Consider the following 21,511-nt stretch of genomic DNA (forward strand, 5'->3'; position numbering starts at 1 on the left):
ATCACCCATAATCTTGCCCTCTCTAGAAGTCTTTTCTGTTCAGATTTGGGTATATATTCTTACTTTTAAAATGCATATGCATACTTTTTTTTTTAAAGGCACAACAGGGATCTACTATATATATGGTTACGTGTCCTGACTTTTTCACTGGCTACATTGTGAAAAGCTTTTCATGTGATTAATTTTTCTTCTACAATGTAATATTTAATAGCTGTAAAGTAGTTCATATATTTATTATTTATTGAGCAGCTACTATGCCCTAGGTACTGTTTCAGGTGCTGAAACAGCAAAGAACAAAATTGATCAGGCCTCTGTTCTCATGGAGCTCACATTCTAGTTATGATCAATCTTACATGCTAATGGGCATAATTTATTTAATCTATGTCCTATTATAGGCTATTTAGATTGCTTCTGATTTTCAGTACTATAATAAATGCTTTAGTGAACATACTCATAAGTATTCTTTGACCTCATCCTCAATATTCTTCTCTTAGGATAAATTCCTAGAACTGAAATTATTGGAAGAAAGGGGATTTGAGTAAATGAAGGTGCTGGGATTCCCACCTAAATCTGCCCGTCTGATTCTGGAGCCTTGATGTTAATTAACTATGCCATTAATATCATAAAATCATGATATGAATAAAAATCATGGTAGCTAGAGGCAGCCATGTGGTTTCCAGCTGGCTTAGGCATGTGGGCTGTATGTCTTAATGATTAACAGGTCAGGTCCAGAGTTAAAAAAAAAAAAAAAAAAAATTAGAGTCATGGGTCTGCAAATTATCAGCTGTGTGATTTTCAACAATTTTCTCAAATATTTATGCCTCAGTTTCCTCATCTGTTAAGTGGGGACAATAATTCTCATCTTAAAGTGTTATTTATTCAGTAAATATTTATCCAGCTCCTACTACTCACTGGCCTCCAAGCTAAGAGTTGACAATCTAGAAAGGAAGGGAGATTATTAATAAATAATCACATGAATACAAAATTACAAATTGTGTTAGGATGAGAAGCATAGGATGCTGTGAGAATGAGTAACGGAGATCTGATATTTTTTGAGTGAGGAAGATTAAGTGAGGTGTGAGTTGAGATATGAAAGATTTGTAGGAGTTAACCAGGTTAAGGTGGGGGGTAGGGGGCCTTCCCGTGGAGGGAACAACAGGTACAAAAAAAGGCCTTTTGAAGATGGAATGCCATCGTATCCCACTTTCCTTCTCACCTCACTGCCCTTGAACTTCTGGACATCTCTATCCTGAGATCTGATCTTCCGCCTTGGTTTCTCTCCTCATTTGGCTCTTAGTTTAAATGACCATCTCTCAGTTGGTTAGAGCGTAGCCTTATAACACCAAGGTCAGGATTTGGATCCCCATACAGACCGCCAAAAAAAAAAAAACATTTCCTTAGGCCTTCACTTATGATTCTTAATCCTAAATCACCGTCCCTTGCCAATCGCTTTATACCTTACCTTATTTTATTTTCTTCATAACACCTACCGCTGATTCAAAAGTTCATATTCATTTGTTTAAAGTCTCTGAATGTAAGCTCCAAGTGGGCAGAAATGTATTTATTTTCATTCTTGCAGATTTAAATGCTGAATTCTCAGTGCCCAGCACACCGAAGTCGTCCAATGCATGCTTGTTTAAAGGAACTGTGCTTGGCGCAAGGTCTGCGCTTGGCAAAAGCTACAAGCGAGAGCCGAGAAGCTGGGTGCGGAGGCGGGGCACAGACCTCAGCCTCAGGGCGCAGCAAGCAGAGCGGTCACGTGCGCACCGGGCCAGCGCAGGGAGCGTGGCGGGGCCTGGCCGTCCACCCGGAACCCAAGAGCTGCGCCTGCGTGGTTTCCGGCTGTGCCGGACACTTCCCGCGGAGGGACTGTGCCGTGGCACCCGGCGGGACCAAGGAGGACGTGGAGGCCTGGGAGCAGCGGCGATGGACGACCACAGCCTGGAGGAGTTTCGCCGGCGCTGGCAGGAGGAGCTGGCGCAGGCCCAGGCGCAGAGGAAGCGGAGGCGGCCCGAGGCTGCCGAGCGGAGGCCGCGGCGGCTAGAGGTGGCCCCCGGGCGCGGCGAGCAGGCCTCGGGGTACCTGGCGCTAGCCCAGGGTCTTCTGGAGGGCGCGGGGCGGCCCCCGGCGGCGCGGGCAACTCGGGCCGAGAGGCAGGACGCAGCGAGCCGTTCCCGCTCTCCTCCAGCCCGCGAGAGCGCGGGGGGCGGGGAGCAGCTGGTGGACCAGCTCATCCGCGACCTGGTGAGTGGCGGTCGCCCCCTGCCGAGGCTCAGGCCGGCCCCCGCCCGCGGAACAAACCCACAATGAGTTAGAAAGTAACTCTGCCTGTGTGCCGCCAGTTGTTGAAAGAAAAGAGTAGACGTACACACACCTCTGTTTGTGCATACGTAGGGTCTCTCTGGAAGCAGCCGTTCTCAACCGGGAGCGATTTTGTCTCCCATATTTGGCAGTCTGCAGACATTTTGGGGTTCCTCAGCGCGGGTGTATGTGTGCGCTAATGGACATATAGTGGGTAGAGGCCTGGGATGCTCGTGAACATCCTATAATGCAAAGGACAGCACTCACAAAAAATTCAATAAATATGAACTTGAGAAATCCCGCCCTTGGAAGATACCTAAACTTTTAACAAAGGTTGCCTTTGGAGAGGAGGACCCAGGAAATGGAAGAAATTTTAACTTTTCTCTGTATACTCTTTGTACTATTTAACTTTTTAAACTGTGCATGTATTACTTAAAAAAAAAAAATGAAGCAGAAAAAAAAAGGGAGGAGTTCTTTGGACCCTACCATTAGGATAGATAGATACTTTTTTGTGGGGCATGGGTCCCTTGGAGAATCTGGAGGAGTTTTTTTTTTGGTGGCTGGCCGGTTTGGGGATCTGAACCCATGACCTTGGTATTACAGGGCTGCACTCTGACCAGCTGAGCTAACTGGCCAGCCTTTGGAAGAGTCTTTATCCTTAAAAATAGTCCCGTTCACAAAGATGGGAGAATCAAGATCACCAGAATGAATCCATGGCCCCCAGGTTGAGTTAGGACAAGACAGCAGATTTTAATGGTTTAATTTAAATTAGGCTCCAAGGAAACCCCTACAGCTTTCAGTTGGGAATAATTCTTCAATAATGGCTAATTTTATGTAATATGTAGTTTTATTCAACTAACAATAATTACTATTTGAGTTTTTACCAAGTATCTGGTCCTGTGCTCTGCATTAATTCTAGTACATCAGTCCTGTGAGGTAATTATTATCTCTCCTTTTACAAGCGAAGACACTCAGATTTTCTGTAATTTTCCAAGGGTTACCCAGCTGATAAATTCTGGGAATTGAATTTGGATCCAGGTCTTTTGGATGCTAAATTTTACCAGGTGAAACTTGAGTTGGTATAAGAATCACCGAAGGCCTTTGTTGAAATACTGGTACAGGTTCTGACCCTCCTCTCCAGACCTGCTGAATCAACCTCCAGGGGAGAACCCTGAAAGCTGATGATTGGAATGATCAGGCAAGTTTAAGACATTGTACTCTAGTGTATGGCCTTCTTCGGTTTAAAGTCCTGATTCTCAAGGCTTTCCAGCCCCAACACTTCTGAGGGACAGTCATTGGTACCAAAAATCATGGAGAAGTAAATCAAATATAGTATTCCAAAAATGGAAGGGACGAAGGGACCTGCCTTCCAGGATCCAGGGGGCACATCTGTTAGATTTGGTGAAACGGAGAAAAGAGAGACCTGAGTCAGGAACCATTTCAGCCAAAAGGTTTATTCCACTAATATGGAGGGGAGACTGAACCAGATCAGTTCCCGCAAACTAAGGAAAGCATGGGGTTTATAAGACTTTTAGGGAGGGTTCAGACAGAGTAATGGGCAGTTTCAAAATCAGTGGTATACAAGGTGACACAGCCCTTGTGGTCAAATGACATCTGGTAGGTTTAGTCATAGGCTCTTGATTAGCCACTATCTCAGTACAAAGCATTCCAGCCCGAAGAGGAGGGGGAGAAGAGGCAAAGTTTCTTAACCTGGCTGTGCTGATGTTAAACTAGCCGTGAGGCCTAATAACATCAGAATCTAAGTTTCGTACTAGTAGGGAAAAGCCTATACTGTCTTCCCTGGAATACTTGACTGTGGTCTCTGCCCCCTTCAGAATCACCACTTTAGGTACTACTAGGCTGGCTGTACTATGAACAGCATCCAACATTCAGGCCACCTCTAATTTTTAAAAATACTTTGCAATCATCATTAACAGTACTATAAATAAAGTAATGATTCATAGTATGTTTACATACTGTCTCACTGATACTGTCTTAAGGGTTCAGAGACATTATCTTCAGTTCTCCTAACAACCCTCTCCAGTGGCTATTTTCAACCCTATTTGGTAGATGAGCATTAGGAAAGTAACTGATTTGTTAAAGGACTAGAAACCCACCCAATGTCTTCAGTCCGCTAAACAATGGTTAACGTTTATAGAAAAGGCTTGCATTCCTACATCAGTGGTTTCAAGCTCCAAAGCCCACAGGGGTCAGGCAGGTAATGCAAATGACTGAGGTAGGCTAGGCATTGCATATGTGTTTCCTAGCTCATCAGGTGATTTGTTATGCATCTTTTCCAGATTCAGTCATAGTTTTGTAACGATTTGTTTCATAGTGGCAACTGTTCTTTTTGTCATATTAAACATGTCAGGTAGTATAGGAATTGTCTGTATTAAAACATGGCCATCTTGGTCTTGTTTTCCCACTTTTTAAAGTTTTTTTTTAAAAAATCAAACTGTGTTGAAGCATACAAATCATAAATGCGCAGCTCAATGAATTTTCAAGAGTGTACACATCCAGATCATAGAACGGCATTACCAGCATTTCAGACACTGCCCCCTCCCATTCTCTTCCACCTGAGAGTAACCACTTCTCTGACTTCTAACACCACATTTTAATTTCTGTTTTTGAACTATGTATAAGTGGAATAATATAGCATATATTCTTTTGTGTCTGGGTTTTGGTGCACAGCATTATGCATGAAGTTGATTCCTTTGAATATATCACATTTATTCATCCTGTTAATGGGCATTATTGATAACTAGTTTAACAGCCAGTTTGAGGCTACCAAGAATAGTGCCGCAGTGAACATTTTGATCATCTTTTGGTACATACACACATTATCTTGGATAGTTATGTAGGAGTGGAATTGCTGGGTCATAAGGTACGTATATCTCAGCCTTAGTAGATATTGACAGTTTTCCAAAGTGGTTGTAGTGGTTTTCTCATTTGTGATAGTAACCTGAGTATGTGGAATATATTTCACTGTCGTCTTTACTGTAGATAAAACAACACCCAACTAAGATGACATGGCAACTGAACTTGACCCCAGCATGGGTGAGATGATAGTGACAAACTGGGAAATACATGCCACGGCTGGGCCAAAGGTGGTAGCCACTGCTCATGTCAGTTGGTGGTTGCCATGTAGGAATGTGGTTCTAGTGTTGAAAGGTCCTTTAGATTTTTTTTGATTGAGAATATTCATTTTTATGTGAACTCTGTCAGTTTTTGCTGCATTATACAATTACCTCAAAACTTTGGCTTAAAACAACCACCATTTATTTAGCTCACTATTTTGTATGGTGGCAGTTTGGTCTGGGCATGGGTGGGCTGACTCATGCATCTGAGGTTAGCTGCTGGTCACCTAGGCAGCTCTGCTTCTGGGGGTTGGCTGGTTGTTGGATGTGTGCATGTGCATGGGTATATGTGTGTATCTGAATTATACGTTTCATCATCCAGCAGCTTAGCCCCAGGTAGGCTTTCTCAGAGTCATGAGAGCAGCAAGCGGGCAAGCCCCAATGCCAAGTGCTTTTGAAGTCTGCCTAGATCGTGTTTGTTATTGTCACAATGGCCAAAGCATATGGTGAAGCCCAGAGTCAGTGTGGACTTACCCAAGTGCCTGGATACAGGGAGGCATGTACAAATGAGGGGTCATTACTACAACAATCTTCCCCACAAACTCTTTCCATTTTTAATTGTTGGTAACTAATACAAAAAAATAATGTTTTAGGTGCTAACACTGCAGGTTAAACAAAACCTGTCTGTGGGCTAGATCTGCCTTGAGTCACCAAGTTTGTGATCTTTGTCTTGTGCCTTCCCAAGAATCCTTGCTTGATCCATGGGTGACTCCTGAAAAGGAATATTTGGTTCCATTTGGGCCTCCTCAGAAACTCTACGAGGTTGATCCAGTTGACATGAAAGGGATATTTTTTTAAAAAATCTGATACTACTTTCTAACACCTCCCCCCGTCACCTTTCCTCCACCCTTTGACACACACTGTTATATTGGTGCATTCAATTGTATTTTTGGTGCAATTTCTTTCACTTCACAGTCAGTCTCATCGCTAGAGTGAGAACAACTAATAAGTTAGCAATCAAGAGTGAAGTTGTCTATTGATGGGTAGGTGAACAGTGCTGCCTTGGATTGTCAATGGCTGGGTATAGGCCAGATCCTTTGATGGACAAGCACAGCGGAAAAGAAAACTTAGAAATGCCTCCTTCTGAACCTCATCTTCTCTTAAAGCTTTTAATAATAGTTCTTAGAACCCATCTCTTTTTAGGTGATGAGTTGAGAGTAACTAAATTGGCACTTGACAGTCCTCTCAGTATGTGGTTAAACTAGTAAATGAGATGACACACCCCTGGTCAGAATTTCAGAGGTAGCAGGCACTTTCTCTCGTCTTGCATTCCCCTCTCACTATAAACTCAAGCTTGGAGATAGTGGAGCCACCTGAGTATAATTCCAAGTTTGCTTCTTTCTTCATTGTGGTGTTTGTGATATCCAGTTGCTTGTTCTCATTTTTATTTAGGTGGTGTTTCAGGACTCTGGGCTGTGAGCAACAAGTACCCAACTCAAACTGGCTTAGAAAACCAAAACTGGAATCTATGTTTCATGTTATTGAAAATTCCAGGTGGTAATGCTTGTTTTGGGTGCTTATGTAATGTAACCAGAAATTTCTCTCTTAAGTTCTGCTTTCCTTTTGTTGGCTTTATTCATAGGTAGGCTCTCCCCTCTTGGGGGCAAAATGACTCAGCAACTCCAATCTTACATTTTATCAGCTTTAGCAACTCTGGGGCAAAGAAAGTATCTGTTTTTTGTTTCACGCGGCAAAAGCTATATGCAGCTCAGTTCTTACTGGCCCACACTGGGTCATGTGTTAGTCTTTGAGCCAATCACTGATTCAAATGGCCAGACTTCTATCTAGTGCTTACTCCTGAAACTAAGTGTGGGGTCAGCCCCACCTAAATCATGTTGACTAAGAATGAGAGCAGGATAGTTTCCTAGAAGAAAAGAAGAGGGGATGGATATCAGGCAGGAAATAACAGCAACAACAGATGTCCACTTTAAGTGGGTGTTTGAAGTAGCACTAGCTATAGGAATACGTGTTTTCTGTTCATCCATCATATATTTATTAATCAGTTAGGTTCTGGGGTATCAGCAGTAAATAGAACAGACATAGTCCCTGTCCTCAGAGAGCCTAGAATCTTGTTTCTTTTTACTAAAAGAATGGCAATAATGGAGACAGGATAATCCCTGGTTGTTGGTTTGGGTTCTGGAGGTGGGTAGACCCCAGTTCACATTCAGGCTCTGCTACTAACCAGCTGTTTAACCTTGGGCAAGTTAACTTACTCTGCCTTATCTGTCAAATGAGGATGATGTTAGTACCTCTCTTGTGAAGAGGCAATGAAATAGGACAAGGAGCATACTTAGCATCAAGCCTTGCCTATGGTAAGTGGCCAATAAATTTAAGCTGGTACTATTATGATCATTGTATTATGTAACTTCCCCTTTCCCAAAACTTATCACTGATAAATCCCTAGCTTCCCTCCCTCTTGGACTGGGAATCCCTGGAGTGCAAGATCTGTTGTCTCACCCACTCTTTTACCCCTACCTATCCTCCTCAGTGCAGTATTCATCTACATTTGAGTTGAAGTAACATGGGCAGAATTGGTAACTGCTTGTTACCCATGGGTAACTGCTTCTAACAGCAACCTTATAAAGAGGCTCCAGGGTTGTTAGAACCCTTGTGAACATTCAAAGCATTCTTCAAGCTTAAGATTTGGGTTTTCAGATCTGCTAAAAGTTTTGATACTGCTGGCCAATATTTATTACTCACTATGTCAATATTTAACCTGTCATAGTCTGCATCTGTGTTGCCAACAAGATTGAGTTAATGGCTTAACTTTCTTCTGTTTTTAAATTAGAAACAATCAGGAAGCTCCCTAATGTGAACACTCCTGCTCTGGCTAATATGAAATGAGATGGCACATCGAATCCAATGTGAACTAATGAATTGGCTTACCTGGAATAAGTTCCCTTCCTCTTTGCTGTCTTTTGCCTTCCTTGTGAGGCTCATCTTGAATTCCATCTCCTATGTTAATTCTTCCCTGATTCCTCAGCCTAATTTTTCCCTTTCCCCCAACTAAAAAGTTCTTATTGTTAGTGCCATTCATGTTTTCATGTTATTCCTGAATTAGCAGTCTCTACTTGGGTACATTTTGAAATGGTCTCTGTGTATACTAGAACAACTTGTAACTTAGGTCATGTCTTCGATGGAAGGTTCTGCTGCTTGAAGCAGCTTGGGCTTCATTGATTTCATTCCACAAATATTCATTAAGTGGCTTCTTAGTACCAGGCACTGTGCTAGGCACTGAAGATATAGCAGTGAACAAGACAAAAAAAGTCTATGCACTTATATAACTTACATTCTGGGGCAGAGGGAGTTAGACAGTGGACAGATAATTATCAGGTAATAAATGCTCTGGAGACAAAGCAGGTAGAGGGCATAACGTGCGTCTGTGTTGGGGGAGGGTCTATAATTTTAAATAGTGCTATCCATGAAGGCCTTTCTGGGAAGATCACTTTCCATGGAAGACATATAGGAGGTGAGGGAGCAAGCATATAGAGGTCTGGGTGAAGGGATTCTAGGTTTCTAGGCAGAGACTATCAAGTGCAAAGATGCTATGGGGGCCAGGGCCAGCCAGCCTCATGGGCATGTGACCTGTGTGGTCACACCGACCCCCATGCTCAGAAGGTGCCTGCACTTGGTTTAATGCTCTGTCTTGAAATTCTTCATTTTTGACCAAGGGTCCCCACATTTTTGTTTCACACTGAGCCCCACAAATTATGTTGCTGATCCTGATGGTGGGAATGGCTTGAAGTGTTTGGGACCCTTGATGTGAAAATCTTTATTTACTCTTTACACAAACAAATGCACACCCATACCTAGTACCCCTTTGGCACCTGGAGCTTGTGAAGAGGGAGCTCCTCCTCCTCCTGCCTTCTCTCCTGGCTGCAGCATTAAGCTAAGTTTAACACTAAAAGGGGCCTTTGAAAGCACAGGCCCAGGCTGTCTTGCTTCACACTGACTTCTTTCATTGCCACACCCAGCCTCCTGGGATTCCCCCTAGCACTCGCCGCCGTCCCACCTCAAGTTCTGTGTTGGTGTTTTCTACCTCCTTCCCTTGTCAGTGTCCCTAGGGGAATTATTCCAGTAGGTGGTGAATGAGAATGTAACTTGAAGTTGTAAAGCTTATTCTCATAAAAAAATGATAAATCCCATGGGCATTTATTGTGCATCTACTATGTGCCAGGCACTGGGCTGTTTAGATTCTGTTGTGTTACAGTTCAGTTATATCGTGTAAATGCAATCAGCAAATATTTATTGAGTACCTTTTGCTCTTCCTCATAGCTAGCCATGAGGATTAGGTTAAATGTTGAGAGAAATTGGCTTTTTTGTGGACTGCTTGGGAGCTTAACCACTCTTTATAGCATTGTTTCTTTGGAGAAATGATTTCCAAGTTCTATATAGCTGACTTACTAATGAACTTGGGAATACCTTAGGGGATTATCTATATTGCCTTTTGTAGTCTCCTGTATTTATTCCATTTTACAGGATGATGATTTATGTTTATAAAAGATTTTAGCTCTTTCTTACACATTTGCTAACAGTGCCTCCCCTCACCCCCAGCACCTGGCATGGCCTTGAATTCAGATAGTGTTTTGAACATAAATTACCTTATTTTAAAAATGTATTGCTTTTCCATGTCTGAAAATGTTGTGTGCTCACTGTAGAAATATTTAAGAAATTCAGAAGAATAGTGTTGTGAGGCACCCTTCTGCAAGAATGCACTTAGACGCCACTCATGCAGAAAAGGGTAGTTTATTCACTCTGGCTGGCCAGCGACCATCTCCCAAGGAGCAACCAAGGAAGAGCGGCCTCGGGCCTTGGTGTTTTTAAAGGCAAAAACTACATCCTGGGCTGAGCCTGTGGCGCACTCAGTAGCGTGCTGCGCTAGCAGCGCGGCGACGCTCCCGCCGCGGGTTCGGATCCTATATAGGAATGACCGGTGCACTCCCTGGCTGAGCGCCGGTCACGGGGGGAAAAAAAAAAAAAAAAACTACATCCTGTTGGCACACAGGTTTGTCCAGGTGCACAAAGCAAGCTAGGGAGCTAGGTTAAGCCAAGAATGAGCCGTTAGAGCAATCAAGCACCCAACTTTTCATTGTGTATGTTCCCATGTAATAATTCACTGTGTAGGGTTCCTGTTCCCATGTAATAGTTTACTGTGTATGGCTCCTGTTTCTATGCAATGGCTTTTGTTTCTATGAGAAGGTTAACGGTTTCTCATGCAGAAGGCAGGGGTAGTCTGCAGGTCAGACGGGGTAAAATGGAGTTCCTTAGGTTAAGCAAGCAATTCTACAGAAGCAGATAGCATACTGTAGGGAGCTCTATTTTAATAGAAAGAAGGAAACAAATTTCTCAATGTCATTGCTCAGAGGCTACCACTGTTAACATGTTGGTGTACTTTTTAAAAAATTATGTATTTAAAAAATTTTTAATTGTACATATTTATAGGAGTACTGTGTGTTGTTTCAATATGTGTGTATATTGTAAAATGGTTCACTTAAAGTAGATAACATATCCACCATCTAAACATTTATCTTTTCTTTGTGATAATTACATTCAAGATCCTCTTTTCTAACTATTTAGAAATATACAATACAATATTATTAGTCAGCCTAGAATGCCAGAATTTGTTTTTCCTATCTACCTGTAACTTTGTACTAGTTAATCCACTGCTTTCCCTTCCACTTTGCCCTGCTTCCCCTCCCAGCCTCTGGTAACCATTATTCTACTCTCTACTTCTATGAGAACCACTTTTTTTTTTTTATTCCACATATGAGTGAGATCATGTGGTATTTTTGGCATACTTCTGACATCCTTTTTTCCTTTGTGTATGTAAGAATATGTATTTTGAGACAAATTGAGGATTATAAATTATTGCCTATTTATCTTAACAGTGTTTCTGACTTTATTTTTCCAACCAATTTTTTCCTTCTCAAAGATGACGCAGGTGAAACTGGAACTCATCCATTCCTGATTGAGATTGTGCATGTTGGCTCTGCTCAGCTTTTGCAGTATGGGGAAAGTTGAGATGACCTCTTTTAGAAAATAGTCTCAGTCACAGATTTACTAGAAATGTTATTACAAATCTCTTACTTGAACTGGAGGTGATTTTTTCAGTGTCTTAAAACACTGCCTAGAGAGATCTTTCGTATTCTGTTTGACCTGGAGATGTACATTGGGAACAAAAGTCTTAAGTTAGTTTCTTCACTTTTTCCTGATTTGGCTCTTAGTAATTATTCATTCTTTTATTAAACAAGGGAAGACATTAAATTTTTAACAGTAAGGCACAAAACCAATCCATTTACAGAATTAGTCTTATATTAGCACATAGGAGAACAAATCAGCCTCCCTGGCACATGGGAGAACAAATCAGCCTCCCTGGGGATGGATCTATTTGCAATTTCTCTTAGCATTTTTGGAGTAAGTCCAGTAAGCTTTGGGAAAATGTAGAATTCACTGACTTTAAATTAACAAAGTAATATGACCCCTTTGTGGGTTTTTTTTTCCTCCTTAATTGAGAAAGAGGGGATGGATTGATTTTTATATCTGCCTATGATTTAAGGTTGTGGTTTTCAACTTTTAGTGTGCATGAGGATCCCCTGAGAAAGAGGCACTTGAGGCCCACCCCTGGAAATTCAGGGCAGTAAGTATGGGTGGGACCCTGGGCTGGCTTGCTTGCTTTTTTTAAAAATACTCCACAGGTGATTTTAATGTATAATACAGGACAAGAGTCACCAGTAGTGGAGAATCAATATCTGAGCCATTGTCAAACAATTCAAAGCCAGGTTGCATGTTATCAAAAAGATGCTTTCTCTTAAATTTGAAGGAATGTAAATACTTTGAATTTATCAGTCTTCTGTAGCATAAATTTGGCCAGTCTCACATTGCTGGGTGCTATTAAATTAATGCAAAATTATTCTCTCTCTCTCTAAACATTGTTGTCACATTGATTTTTCTACGTTGGACCAAGTTTCCCTGTATTAATATTGCCACTGTCTTTGATTTCTTCCTTCTGGAAATATCTTTGTTTTTGAAATGCCAAGTTGTCTGTTTTTATGGTTTTATATTTATTTATTTTTGGCAGCTGGATAGTACAGGGATCAAACCTGGGACCTTGGTGTTATCAGCATCATATTCTAACCAACTGAGCTAACTGGCCAGCCCCATTTTTATGTTTTTAAGTCAGTATAGATATAGAGTTGGGTTAATGTGGCCCATTACTTTTTGGATGGCTGTGTGCTTCATAATAGTCTAGGTGGAAGTCTGATAGCATTTTTTAGATGACAAGGTATTTCACTGCACACTAGAAGCAAGTAGTATTTTTTTACCTACATTTATGAACTGTGGGAAGTACCAGATCAGAGTGCTTAAGACATTCTGTTGCTGTTAGGATTTACTAATGATTATTTGTCTACAGCTTTTATCCAGAATGTTGCTTCATATCCTTGTCAAATCATGCATACCTATGAAAGAATTGTGTTTTCAACCACAGGTCAGACATGCTTGTAACTCTCAATCTTTTGTAAGGTGTTCCCAAATGCTATCTTATTAATTACAACAAACCGAAGTTTGTGAATCATTTACTCAACTTTGAAGTTACTCTAGTTGGTTGCTTGGTTGGGATAATAATAATGTCACTCTCACTTATCTGCATTGCATATGCCTCCTTGAATAGAGGAGAGGGAAGGAGATTACCTAGACTAATGTTGCTGGAGTTGTGCATAAGAACCCTTGGGAATGTATTGAACACAGGACTGTCATGGGTCACATCTGTTGCTTTGGAAAAAAAAGATAGGACTTTACACAAAACAGACTCTGAGATGGGGATTTGCGGTAGGTGGATTAGTAGGTCAGCCTTTCAGAAAGGTCCCGAATTGAGGTAAGAGGGCCTGGCTTTTCCTGCCAGGCATTGCCTAATCAATGGATGCCAACTGCCCTCCAGGAGAGCATGTAACTTGGGTGAGGTGGCTCATTTGGCCAAGGGTGGTGCCTAGGAAGGGACTCAGCTGTGAGCCAGCAGCAGGCAGATTCTCATCAGGGGATATGAGTGTCTTGGGCCCAAAGGGACAACCTGTGTGACCCACCACAGCATCCACTACCAGAGCCACTGATAGAATGTCTTGCCAAATTTATTCCAAGCGTGCAGAATGAAACCACCATTTGTTCTCCTGACCTTGTGGGTCTGCATATTTCTTAAGATGTGGGCCTTCATTTAGTGCATTGTTTTTTGTTTTTTCTCTGCCATTTCCCAACCAGCAGTAGCAACTGGGAAGGTCATCTACAGGAAAGTCTGGTGCTTGATCTGTTTTGGATTGTCCAGCCTGGGGGTCTCTGATTTTTGGTGCAGTGGCCATAACACCACTGATTTGTCATTTGCAGCCTGCTGGGTTACATCCTTTGTATCTGCTGTGCACCAGAGCAAAGCTTTCTTGAGTTATTACTGTGGCATAACCTTTTAAAATTGATGATTTTTAAAAAGTCCTCTTGGAAAAGTTCTGTTGTGTGGATATTTCCAGTGTTCGGATTCCTGAGTAATTTAGCCTCTGCTCTACTGTCCCCTTTCTGCTACTGTTATAGGCTGTCATCTGCTCCTAGTATGACAAGGGGAGACAATTTTTTCTGAGTAAACAACAAGCTGGTTTAGGAGTACCATGGAATGTGGACCAAATCAACAAATATTTGTTTGAAAAAAAAAAAAGGGGGAGCTGGAGTTGCTCCAAGGAAAGAAAATAGCAATATTATCAATCATTTATTACATGCTTAGCCCTGGTACTTTTGCAAAGCTCTTTTCATGTATTATTTCATTTTATTCTTATAACATACCTATTTCATAGGATAGTTTTATCTGTTTTACAAATGAGGAAGCTCAGATGCACTTAGCCTGGTCACTTGGCTAGTAAGGTGGCAAAACTGGGCTTATCAGTTTGAATCTTTGCTCTGAGCCTCAATGCTATGCTGCATCCTGGAGGCTATGGTCGTTGGAGTCAAGGAGGATGGGGGCAGGGTTGGGATTATACTAAGATAGAGGCCCTGTCTTCCAGGATGAGAATGCTAACTGAATAGGCAAAAGACGGAAGGCTCTTGCCACCAGATGTGTGGCTTTTCTGCATCAGAATAAGTAAAAAAAGAAAATGACGTCTGGTGCCTCATCAGGGAGAGGAGTGTCAAGTCCAGAAACTAGTTCGAGAATGGGACCGAATTGCATCCTGAGTGGACTGATTAAAGAAAGGAATGCCTGACAAGTCTCTAACAGTGGAAGGCTAAATGAGCCTTCAGTTTGAATGAGTGCAGGATTTTCTTTGCTTTTGTTCTGGTTGTGTGCAGATGAGGAACATTATTTTCTTGTTTCTTTACCAAATGGGTAAAGTAGGCTTCTCCACTACACCATAGTCAAAATAATCTAAAAGAGAAAGTAGGAGGAATTCCATCGAGGTTGCAGATGATAGTCTCGGCTTGTGTGTAGCTTTCCCGGACTGGCAGTAACTCCCTCCAGTGTTGTGTTTGAGACTCAAGTGGTATCTGGGCCAAGAGAGGAAGTGATGCATCTTTTTCTTAATGAGGGAAGCTGATCAGTAGTGGGAGGGGACCTAGCCTGACACTGAACCAATGCCTTTATTTTTTTAGGCAAGGACCCCTCTGCCTTCCAATTACATTTGCAGATTTTTTCCTGTTTTTTCTTTTTTTTTTTTTTTTTTTTGGTATGGCCAACATTTCTCTCCTGATTTAACATTTTGTCCCCTCTTTGCCCACAGAGAACTGTCAACTCTTACTCTTCTTTCCTCTAGAGACCTTCTTGGCCCTTGTACTTAGCTTTGCACTGTTTTTGCAGTTGAATACCACATTTCCTTCTTATGCTCCGGATTATGTTTTAGTCTCAGACTCCTAAATGAGCAGAAACATGATTCCAGAAAAATTTTGACCCTGAATCTCAGTAGGGTCTAAATCAGTGCTCATATTCTCTTAAAAATGCTGAGACTATTTTCTATTTTGAGTCTGCAGTCTTGCAGTACATAGACTGCTGTATTTGAGTGATTTGCTTGCAACCAATAAGTCAGTGATGTCAGCCAAAGCTTATTAAAAATGAATTTTATTAAGCAAGTTCTATTGGGATAGAGTGTAGCTTTCCCTAGCTTTGCAGAGGTACATACCAAAATGGGCTTTGGCACGTGGATTTGGGAACAGGCAGAGGGGTACCTGTGCACACTTGGCTTTTTTCTGTCTCACTCTCATATTTCTTTGTGCTACCAGGATTGTCATGACAGCTTTATCTCTCAAATAAAGCCTGTTACCTCATCTCTAATTGCTTATCCAAAGGCAGGCGAGCTCTAATTTCTCTGCATTAATAAATGACACCGAAGAAGAACTGCTTTGTTTGCACTGGCTCACTCAGGTTAACCAGCGTAAGCCCCTGAGAGCATTAGGAAACCTTACGCTTCTCCAGCAGCCAAGGAGAGGTGGTGTTCGCCTCAATCAAGAGCAGCGTTCCATTTATTTACTTTTTGCTCATGTTCACGGCCCAATTCTCTTCCTGATGAAAGCACTTGAGTGACCTAGGTTGGCATTACTCCAGCTGTGGGTGCTCACTCCCCTCCGAGTTGGGGTGGTAGCAATTGTCCTGGGAGGAGGGGTGGCCTCCTGATTTCAAGGCTCACCTTCTTGGCTGCCTGCTGTTTATTTTTCCTCAGAAGCTGAGAGGCTTTCTACAGACCTTTACACTGATTCCTGTGGCATACCCCAGGATGTAAGATGGCACCCTGGCTTCTCCTTTTTGAAGCATTATAGGAAATGGTCATGTGGACTTCATAAGTAAATGTGAGGAGGTAGATTCTTGGGGGTCAGAGAATTGAAAGTGGCTGGCAAGTTCTGAATAGTTCTATGACTGTTTTGTGAAGTAGAACGCTTGCCTCTTGGGAAACAGCCTCATCTCTCTTGTAATCACCTAAGAATATATCTAGTAATTTAAAGGACCTGTAAATATGAGTTATTTTCATATATTGGAATTGTGAGCTTATTTCCTTTCTTTTTTCCTCCTCAGAATGAGATGGATGATGTGCCCTTCTTTGATATCCAACTGCCTTATGAATTGGCAATCAATATATTTCAGTATCTGAACAGGAAAGAACTGGGAAGGTGTGCACAGGTAAGCTGTCATTAACAGATGTTCAGGATTCTCCTAAATGTATGATTAAAGTATAGGAAACTCCTGGGTAACAAAAATTTACAGAATTGCAAACTTTACAGAGTTAATGGATTGGATAGCCAGTTTAGTTGAAGGAGAGCAACCTTGACCTTAAAGGATTGTGTTCCACATCACCACTTGGTGTTTATCTCTTTGTGACCGTCTACTTGAGCTCTCTACTCCCTGCCGTCTGAGTTACGGCTGACCTTGACAGTGTGCTCAAGGCTGTCGGCTCTGTGCCTTTATTGAGCTAGCCTGTGCTGTTAATGTAACACAGTTTTTAATGCAAATAAATGAGCCCTTCGTTAAATCATGCCAGTTGTTAGGTTGGTAGCTGAGTGTCAGCCCTTGGACAGAACAATGAAGTCATGTTTCAGGTGTGTAGTCCAAATTAGCCTTTAAGCACCAGAACCCCACTCAGTGAGGTGCAAGGCATGTGAGAACTGAGGCCCACTGAGGGAATTGCAGATCAGTGTCACCCGTCTCATGCTTACTCTGGGACATGCGCCTATGGCGTGGAATGGTGGAAGATATCGTTTAGGCCAAATTTCATTGTGTGTACAAATCATGGGGGAAACTTGATAACATGCAACTTTGGATTCAGGAGCTCTGGGGTGGAGCCTGATATTCTACATTTCTAACCAAGTGACACCACTGTTGCTTTGGCCATGTTTTGAGAGGCAAGGGTTTATGCTTTTGAAACTGTTCACTTATTCTTGTCTTTTTGGTTGAGACTGTATACGTGATTTTTCTTTTTTTAAAATTTTAAAATTTTTTTAGATTGACAAATAAAAATTATATATGTTTATCATGTATAACATGATACTTTGAAATATGTATACATCATGGAATGGCTCAATCAAGCTAATTAACACATGTATTACCTCACATACTTTTTATGGCAAGAAATCTACTCTCAGTGATTTTCAAGTATAGAATACATTATTAACTATAGCAAACATGTTGCCAATAGATCTCTTGAACTTATTCTTCCTATCTAACTGAAATTTTGTATCCTTTGTCCAACACCTCCCCAGTCCCCTGCTTCTAGTAACTACTATTCTATTGTTTACTTCTGTGAGTTCAAGTAAGGTCACGTATGATATTTGTCTTTCTGTGCCTGGCTTATTTCACTTAACATAAAGTCCTCTAGGTTCATCCATGCAGTTACAAATGACAGGATTTCCTTCTTTTTTTTAAGAATGAATAGTATTCCTTTGTGTATATATGCCACATTTTCTTTGTCCATTTATATGTTGATTCTGTATCTCGGTTATTGTGAATAGTGTTGCAGTGAATATGGGAGTACAGATATCTCTTTGACATACTGATTTTCTTTCCTTTGGCTATATACCCAGTAGTGGGATTGCTTGATCATATGATAGTTCTATTTTTGATTTTTTTGAGGAATCTTCATACTGTTTTCCATAATGCCTGTACTGTACTAATAAATATTACCACCAAGAGTGCACCTGTGTTCCCTTTTCTCCACGATCCTTTCCAACACTTATCTTTCACCTTTTTGTTAATAGTCATTCTAACAGGTGTGAGGTGATATCTCATTGTAATGGGTTTTAATTTGCATTTCTCTGATTAGTGATGTTGAACATTTTTTCATATACCTGTTGGCCATTTGTATGTCTTCTTTTAAGAAATGTCTGTTCAGGTCCTTTGCTCATTTTTTAATCAGGTTATTCTCTTGTTATGGAGTTGAGTTCCTTACATATTTTGGATATTACTCATTTTCATATGTATGGCTTGCAAATGTTTTCTCCCATTGTGTAGATTATCTCTTCACTCTGTGGATTATTTCCTTTGCTGTGCAGAAGCTTTTTAGTTTGACGTAATCCTATATGTCTGTTTTCGCTTTTGTTGCCTGTTTTTTGGGGGTCATGTCCAAAAAGTCATTGCCCAGACCAGTGGCATAGAGTGTTCTCCCCATGTTTTCTTCTAGTAGTTTTACAGTTTCAAGTCTTACGTTTAAGACTTTAATCCATTTTGAGTTGATTTTTGTATATGGTGTGAGATGAGGGTCTAATTTTATTCTTTTGCATGTGAATATCCAGTTTTCCCAATACTGTTTATTGAAGAGACTGTCCTCTCCACATTGTGCGTTCTTGGCACCTTTGTCGAAAATCAATTGACCATAAATGTGTGGATTTACTTCTGGGCTCTCTGTTCCATTGGTCTGTGTGTCTTTTTTTAATGCCAGTACCATGCTGTTTTGATTAGTATTGCTTTGTAGTATATTTTGAAGTCAGGTGGTGTGATGCCTCCAACATTGTTCTTTTTGCTCAAGATTGCTTTTGCTATTTGGGATATTTTGTGGTTCCATTTGAATTTTATACTTATTTTCTCTATTTCTGTGAAAAATGTCTTTGGAATTTTGATAGGGAGTGCCTTGAATCTGTAGGTCACTTTGGGTGGTATGGGTACTGTAACAATATTAATTCTTCCAATCCATGAACACAGGATATCTCTCCATTTATTTATGTCTTCAATCTCTTTCATCAATATTTTATAGTTTTCAGTGTATTAGTCTTTCACCTCCTTGGTTGAATTTATTCCTAAGTATTTTATTTTTTGTAGCTGTTGTGAATGGGTTTGTTTTCTTGATTTTTCTTTGGATAGTTCATGGTTAGTGTATAGAAACGCTACTGACTTTTCTATGTTGATTTTTTATCCTGCAGCTTTACTGAATTCATTTATTATTTCTAACAGTTTTTTGGATATAGTCTTTAGGGTTTTCTATATATAAGATCATGTCATCTGCAAACAGAGATGACATGATCTTATTTTCCTTTCTAATTTGTATGCCTTTTATTTCTTTTCCTTGCCTAATTGCTCTGGCTAAGACTTCCAGTACTGTATTGAATAAAAGTGGCAGGAGTGGGCATCTTGTCTTCTTCCTGCTTTTAGAAGAAAAACTTTCAACTTTTCACCATTGAGTATGATGTTAGCTGTGGGTTTGTCACATGTGGTCTTTATTGTGTTGAGGTACATTCCTTCTATATCTAATTTGTTAAGAGTTTTTATCATGAAAGGATGTTGAATTTTGTCAAATGCTTTTTCTGCATCTATTGAGATGATCATATGGTTTTTGTCTTTCATTCTGTTAATGCTTATTTATAGATTTACATTGATTTTTTAAAATAAGTTAAATGTATGATTGCTGACCATTTGGCTCTTCATGGACAACTGTGTTCCCTAGAAGATAGTGGAATATCTATTCTCCATAACTGCCAAAAATTTTGTTTAGAGGATACCATTTTCATCTCTGAATTCTATAATGCATTTTATAAAGGTGTCTACACCTTCAGTAGAAAGGGTTCAGTAAAATTGAGTGGTAGAAGAACTATGCATTAAAATCCAAAGCACCAGGGCTGGCCTGTGGCTCACTTGGGAGAGCATGGTGCTGACAACACCAAGTCAAGGGTTAAGATCCCCTTACTGGTCATCTTTAAAAAAAAAAAAAAAAAAATCTAAAGCACCACCAGGAATTTGAAGTTCAAAATACTAGGGCAATTTGAGAGTGGTGAAAACTGTAGCCAAATTTAGACTCTAGAGCTTGCTAGCTCTCTGGCAGTTCAGTGAAATCACACATGATACAGGACAGTTTATAGAGTTTTTGGTGTTACACTATGTCTTCTTCTTCTTTTTTTTTTTTTTTTTGGTGGCTGGCTGGCTGATATAGGGAATTGAACCCTGGACCTTGATGTTATCAGCACCATACTCTAACCAAATGAGCTAACTGGCCAGCCATACACTATTTCTTTATGAAGCATTTTGCTTAATCAAAATTATTTTTCTACGTAAATATGAACTTGAAAAGGTTTTCGGTATTCTTGATTGTCACTATATTACTTAAGTGGGGTTGCTGGCAAATATTTTTTTGATGCCGAGTGTGTGTCTTTAGGAAATGATGGGAATTACTTAAAGGCTAAAATTCACTAAAAACATTTGCTGAAGTGTAAACTGTGCCCAGAGCCTATCAGTTGCATTAAGAGTACCTATATTGTCTTTCCCCTTGGAAATTTGGTTTGTTATATTTTAACTTTACACATTGGCCCTGCTCCCATGAGTTGAAAACAAGAGTGTAGCTAAATGAGTCCAGCTTCTGGATATGAGCCTGATGCTGTTAGCTGAAGTCTTGGAACAGGGTCTAAAGCCTAGCTGCTTTACACAAAGTCAGCCTTAGACGATAAAATCTTCATTCTTGATAGTGAGCTGCTGTTTAAGGAAATCACTCTTTTAACATTGCTTTTTGCTCTCTTTCTTTGTAGAGAGCCATGTGGCTTTCACATCTGCTGTTGGTTGTCTCTTCCAAAGAGTTTATCAGTGAAAGATAGAATCTAGTGGAAGAAAAGATCCCCCTTTTGGTACAATGGGGCTGCCTTTCAGGGTAGATTGGTTATGCTGGTGAGATTATTCTGCAGGTGTGAACAGTTTAATTTGCAACACAGTAGTTCAATTGTCCACCAGAATTCTTTCTTCATCAGCCAGTTGGGTTTGTTTTTTTCATTGTTGTTAACCTAGTTTTTAGAGCACACGTATAAGAACAGAAAATATTCTTAAACAGAACTACTTTAATGTACGACTAAGAGGGCTGTGATCTATGAAGCCAGGATTTTTATAGAGCTTTTACATGAAGATGACAGTGGATGACCAGTAGTGTGTAGAATTGGCTTTGTTTCTTCAATCGTTAAATCAAAAACCACAAAGTAATAAAAATAAGTAGCATTTTCATTTGTTTCTCATGGTGGTTTTATTTTCAAAACGGAAAAAGTCCTTCTGTTGAATGGAATGTCCTGCTGCTTTATGATTTTATTTTAGAGGGGGCTCACTCTGTCTCTCTCCATCTCTCTTTTTCTCTCTTTTAATCTAGGCGCTTTGGGATTTG

General features: G+C 40.6%; 1 protein-coding gene across 1 annotated transcript in view; it reads left to right on the forward strand.

Moving 5' to 3' along the window:
- The first annotated feature begins 1,853 nt into the window (after positions 1-1,853).
- FBXW8 (F-box and WD repeat domain containing 8) overlaps positions 1,854-21,511 on the forward strand; it is a 108,877-nt gene continuing 89,219 nt past the window's right edge. Inside the window, exons 1-2 of the mRNA XM_063085616.1 lie at positions 1,854-2,244; positions 16,468-16,572. Coding sequence (XP_062941686.1) covers positions 1,927-2,244; positions 16,468-16,572 — 423 coding nt within the window. The 5' untranslated portion in view covers positions 1,854-1,926. The remainder of the gene's footprint in view (positions 2,245-16,467; positions 16,573-21,511) is intronic.

The sequence above is a fragment of the Cynocephalus volans genome, chromosome 2, assembly GCF_027409185.1.
Source record: "Cynocephalus volans isolate mCynVol1 chromosome 2, mCynVol1.pri, whole genome shotgun sequence".
In the NCBI taxonomy this organism is placed as follows: Eukaryota; Metazoa; Chordata; class Mammalia; order Dermoptera; family Cynocephalidae; genus Cynocephalus; species Cynocephalus volans.